The sequence below is a fragment of the Vanessa atalanta genome, unplaced genomic scaffold (genome assembly GCF_905147765.1).
Source record: "Vanessa atalanta unplaced genomic scaffold, ilVanAtal1.2, whole genome shotgun sequence".
Classification (NCBI taxonomy): Eukaryota; Metazoa; Arthropoda; class Insecta; order Lepidoptera; family Nymphalidae; genus Vanessa; species Vanessa atalanta.
The window spans coordinates 19,631-25,415 of NW_025920016.1; the positions used below are offsets into that span (position 1 = coordinate 19,631).

General features: G+C 38.3%; 1 protein-coding gene across 4 annotated transcripts; it reads right to left on the reverse strand.

The window, feature by feature from the left end:
• Nucleotides 1-231: 231 nt before the first annotated feature.
• Nucleotides 232-4,007, reverse strand: LOC125076707. 4 transcript variants are annotated; one of them, XM_047688502.1, is made up of 6 exons: nucleotides 3,656-4,007; nucleotides 3,265-3,566; nucleotides 2,974-3,135; nucleotides 2,676-2,796; nucleotides 2,385-2,458; nucleotides 1,941-2,078 (listed from the first exon to the last, which is right to left on the reverse strand). In XM_047688502.1, exons 1-5 carry the CDS (start codon nucleotides 3,803-3,805, stop codon nucleotides 2,435-2,437), a joined length of 759 nt encoding a protein of 252 aa, XP_047544458.1. In that variant the 5' UTR covers nucleotides 3,806-4,007; the 3' UTR covers nucleotides 1,941-2,078; nucleotides 2,385-2,434. The 4 variants fall into 4 exon arrangements, with proteins under 4 accessions (XP_047544454.1, XP_047544458.1, XP_047544456.1 ...); XM_047688500.1 differs by having other exon boundaries at nucleotides 2,676-2,844; XM_047688501.1 differs by having other exon boundaries at nucleotides 1,980-2,078; nucleotides 2,375-2,458; nucleotides 2,676-2,844.
• Between the last annotated feature and the right edge of the window lie 1,778 nt (nucleotides 4,008-5,785).

The following is a 5,785-nucleotide window of genomic DNA, read 5'->3' on the forward strand; positions in this document are numbered from 1 at the left end:
ATACATTTATATAAATTTTTACATTTACATTTATTTATATACAATTTTACATTTACATTAGCCTGTAAATTTCCCACTACTGGCCTCCCTTTGAGGAGCGCTCTACGCGTTCTAACAACTGGGCCATCTCGACTCTATTTATATACACTAGAATTAAAAAAAAAAAAGGACCTTAAATTCAAAATTAAATGGATCAAAATAAAAGATAGTTCATTGTGAAACATGTAATACTATAAAATTTACGAATTTACAATAGTACAATAATATAATTGTGCTCATATTGAAACAATACTCTAATATGGTTGTAATATATTGATCAACTAGTAAGTCGTTAGAATGTTTTGCGAGATGTATTGCGACGTGCTTTGCTTCGGGTATGGGGTGCAAGGTGACTGAGAACGAGGGCGTTGTAAAGGCGGTGTGTTTGAGTGAGGAGACTGTACGACTGGCTTTTGACTCCTTGGAGGCAAAGTACATTCGGGTCTCTTTTTCAAAATGGATGTATTTTCATCACTTGGACGTTGACATGTCCCATAGTTCCCATGACTTTTATTTTCTGTTGAAACATCATTTTTACGATAGCCTGAAAATTTTTTTTGAAGGTTTTTTATTGATAACCAGGATTCAGATCCTACAACACTATGACAAGTAGAGATAGCATGATCATTGAAATTCTTCAATTCTGCAGGGTTTCTTTTACCTGTAGCAATATCTACGGTTTCAAAATCAAGTGATACACGAACTCGAACGGCCTCGGAATTGGGTGGAACTTTCAGTTCCAGGCCACCAGAACCAAAATTTGTGCTTTTGTTTGATTTTTGATCTGTTGTAACCACTCTTCCCCGTCCTGCTTCTTTTAAATGCATCCTTTCACGCAACACACTTGTAAGTCTATCTTGTTTTGTCTTTTCTTCTAAGCCTTTATTTGATTTAGGTGTAGGTTCATTACATATTTGTGAATGCAATTGACGTTGCGGGTTACATTGTTTACCAGGCGCACTTCCTGGCTTTTGACGAAGACGTTCAAGAAGTGATTGCTCTCTACAGCTTACTGGAACTGACTTCGGAGGAGATAAATTCACACACCAGCTTTTTTCAGTAGATGATGACTTACATGCTTGTCGTGGGCAAACAGTGTTTTCATTACGTTTTAGGCTCTTAAGTAAACGTGTTGTAAAACGTCCTGTAGTTGACATTTGTTTCGGAGATGAGGTGCCTGCGGCATTAGACTCATCGTTTTGTTTGGCTACGTTGTAAGATAATTTTTCAGGGCTTTTGTTGGATGCACTACGATCTATTTCGAGAAAAATGCGTGGATGGTGCTCGCAAGGATCAAGACGGTGACCACGGCTTATTTCACACTTGTCAACAGGCTTTAGTTTCACTGGACAAGGAGGCGTGGAATTTTGTGTGGACTTGTCAGTGTTAATACTTGATTTTGATACTGTATAATCGCGGCCATCTATCGCTCTCAAACACTCGTGTTCGCTGGTGAGGTGATAGGGTGCAGGAACTGGAGCTGGGGGCGGAGTTTGCTCTGCTACTTCACGCTCATAGTCCAAACGACGCAAGCGCTCAGCAGCTGCCAACCGCATCGCTACTCGGTCCAACTGAGCCCCACAGAAATTTTTGTGTTCGTCACTACTCTGTCCTTCAGTATGTTTCATTGACTGCACCTAGGAAGCAAATTAGCAGGTATATATTATTGAAACTACACTGACTAGAATCGAATATATTTTTTTCCCTCAAATATAAAACTACTAATAAGGGTGATAAAAAATAATATGTATATAGGACGTAATTTTATGTTAATGTTAAAACATAAAATTATTTACCTGATTTCTATTACGTTCGCAGGATAATGGAGGAGGAGGGCTCGGTAAATCGCACGGTGGACGCTTTCCGGCGGACGGTGGGTAACAAATGAGGCGCAGGCCATGGGGGCACGCCGCAGAGGGCTCGCGGCACACCGGACGCGGCTTGGGTACACACGGTGCGCATTTTTGTACTTTAATGGGGGTGCACGATCCACGTCGCGCTCTATCTGTTTCCCTGCCGCTAGTTAAGCTTCGTACTATCTGTAACGAAAAGGAATTATATTTTTTATAATTTGTAGGATATAAGAAATAAAACTTAGATATTTTTATTTACAAGTCGGCCGAGATAAGAAGTACGAGCCAGGGCGCGAGGTGCATCGTGCAGGCCCATTCTGTGCGTTGTTATTGAGACTAATGCCACTAGTTAGTAAGCATGTCTGGTCTATGAGGCTGCGTGATCTAGTTGGTTACGATCCTTTATTATTAAAACAAAATATATAACCTTTTTCAATTTAATTAATCATTGTTCTATATTCAAATTGATACAATTGTATTACAGAAGCTTACTTTGCCATACGAGTTGGTCTTGAACACGGTGCCGATGTTTGAATCTTGACTCAGTCGACCAGGCTCCGCCACACCTGTTTATCAATATTGTGGTGATTCACATTAGATTAAATTTATACAGTAAGGTTATTTCATGAACAAATTTACTTTTAATTATTCAATTTCAAAAAATAAAAGAAAACGTTTCTCTTTAATATCGTTTTGTTTTAGATCGATTAAACTCATACTCGGCAATGGTTATGAAGTATAATGCAAAAAAATTGTTCAAAATAATTAAATGAAAAATTGTACATGAAGTGCATCGGCTGCGAGAACGAGTAAACGACGCGAGCCGGGGGCTGAGCGAGCGTGCTTTAGCAGAAATACGGCAAGTGCGGGGGCGTCATGTTGCAGCTGTGTACTGCAGCGGCCACTGCGAATGGTCCACAAGCTTACGCGACCTGAACCGTAACCTGGTGGACTAAACATTACAATTTTAGCTTTATTTTAAATCCATTGCGTAGCTGTAAAGGGGAGACGCAGTACATATTTCCTTTCACAGCTATTCAATAGTCATGTGGTATAGCCATTAAATAAACTTCTCAATTACGTAATAAAATAGTCATCATCGACACAGGGAAAAAGGTAGTGCGGTGGTAGTTCGGCCACGCTGGGTGCAGCGGCAGCTCGCGGCAGCCACAACACTGGCTTCAGGGCCGGCAGCGACACGCACCATGCACCAGCTTCAGTTGTTGCCCATACGCAGCCTCCCCTTAAATAGACACATTTATGATCAAAACAATTTATTAATGCCTCCTATCTAATTGAAAGTATTAAGATGTGTTTGAATAAGTATTGGAATGCGTTGTGTTATTTATTTATTTTATTCCAAAATATATACCTAGGATGTAAAACTATTCCAAAGATTTGTGCTTGTAGACAACAAGATGTCGCGGGCGGGCTGCAGAGAGCACGCAAGGCGTCTTCGTCCGGTTCCTCATCAGGCTGTGGCTCCGGCGCGCGTGCGCGGTTGCGGTGTTGCTGCACGCGCTGCGCAAGGTGGTCCCCGACCCACAACATGGGCATCTCCAGAGAAGGCAGCGGCCACATCAACAAGGCCTGCGCTTTTCCACGAGCACCGCCAGCAACGCCACCCGCTGCTATCAGAATTCGTTGCTTGTTCTTAGCTTCCGTGAACTCTCGCTATTTAATTAATATCTTAATGAATACACGAAGTTTAAGGAGCTTCAAAACAACACATTTATCATTCAACATTGCTGTCAGTATCGTACCGGTCGGAGCGCGCAATAATAAGATGCACGTGGTTCGCTGCTCGCTTGATCGGTTCTGTCATTAGTTTCAGTCTCAAAGTAAGCGATTTCTTCACTAGGAACTTCTGCTACCAGGATTTGTCTGCGTTTAATGGACACAATTAAAGGCATCTATGTAAACCGAAGTAGACTCGGCCTGCGCATTACACCCTACAATCTAGAATCGTTCTAAAGTTGTGTTGTATTTTTATGATTAATATTACAACCAGTAAAATAAATTTTGTCTTTCTCATGGTGGCAGGAGGCCCCATAATATGAATTACTCGTACGATTTTGATGCGGTGTTTTTTTTTAATAGATATACTGATTCAAGAGGAAGGTTTAAATTTATAATACATGTACAATTATAGTAGAGAAACAATGATAAATTTAGAGGTTTGTAATGTTATTTCGTAGATAAACACTTTTTTTTTTGCTTACATTGCAAACGCGGGCTGATTACTACTAGATAAATCAAAATAATGTACTACAGCATTAATCTTTGTCCAATTAAGTTCCATACATTAATTAAGTTTCCATTGTGCATCTAATATTGAATAATATGATCCCTTACAGCATGGAATTTAAATGGATATTTTCGGAGATATTACAGGATTAAAATGCAGCGATTTGTATTGTCTAATGACAAAAAAGGTGCGATCGTTGTATATAAAGACATTGTGTAGTATTATTGCTGATAGGATTGCACCCGAGCGAAGCTGGGGCGGGTCGCTAGTATTGTATAACTAAGATATTTTTATTTTGTTAAAAATATTCTACATCTTTTTCTTCTTTTGTCAAGTTTACTTAAAGAAAACGGACTTGTGCCCGGTTTCTGAGGTACTACATATTACAGACGTTTTATTTTATCTGTCTGTCCGTACGAGCTGTCGGCTCGATAACTTTCAAAAGTGCGTTTCCAAATAACGTCGTGTAAGATATTCTCCGTTTAAGCTTGGGTTAACTTAACCGACCAAACGTATTTAGGTTTATCCTTTATCGATTCAATAAATTTACTTGGCATTGACTTGTAAGCCCTAAAGTTATTACGCGTTATTTGTATAGATGTTTACAAACAATAGAAGAGTACTCAACATTAATATTATTTAAATGAAAAAATAAAATTAGCATAACTCACCAGAGCCTGATTCGAAAGTAATAGAGTTTAATTCAGCGATAAGAGAAATCAATCGTTTTTTTTTCCGGATAAGAATTCAAATTGAGATACCGCTTTGATAAACGTATTATAATATTAAATTCATAACTCCAGCTCCGAAACTAATTTATAACAATGTTTGGACCTTTTCTCTTTTAAGTATTAGGCAATGTAATTACTAGAGAAAAATATTCAAATACATGCAATGCACACAGGCGCTGAAACGGCTGTAATTGCTAATGTATAACGAAAATTAGTTTTGGTCAATTCTTTATATTCGAAATAAATATTATAATTCATAAATAAAGAAATAAAATGATGAAACCAGTTACCGACTCTGCTTGTCGACGACACCCGCCCAGGCGAGTGGCTCATAAGGAAGTGGCTTTCAGTTGATAGTTACTGAACTTATCTATTACACAACTTGATTGAATCCAAAGCGATTTTAATAAGTATAGTAGTAGGTAGTCTTTGATGGATCCGATAGCTACAGAATTCAGAATCCGGGAATTAAAAATAATTTGTAATAAATATAGTTTTCTTGCAGATACTAATTGAAAGCAATTTACTGGAAAAGTGATATCTATTATAAAAAGATTAATATTCGCTTCGTTTTTCTTTTCCCTTTAATAAGTATTACGAATGCTATCGCTTGACAGGCGATATAAGAGCTCTCTCTAACTCATAATATGCTATAGTAAGGAGTCATATTATGTAAACAATTTTGACTTTGGTATGTAACGTAATGGGTCAAACAATGAAATATAATGGAGTTCTTCCTTACGAAATGTGCGCCGCGGCTTCGTTATAAATGCGTAGCAGTGGTGACGTCACTCCCGCGTATTCTGAATAAATTTCCTAAAATTGACAATCTGTTAATTCCTTTTATGAAGTTTCATAAAAAGTTAAACATATCTGTGCTCTGTGAAATTGTCGTGAATATTTATATCAATCTG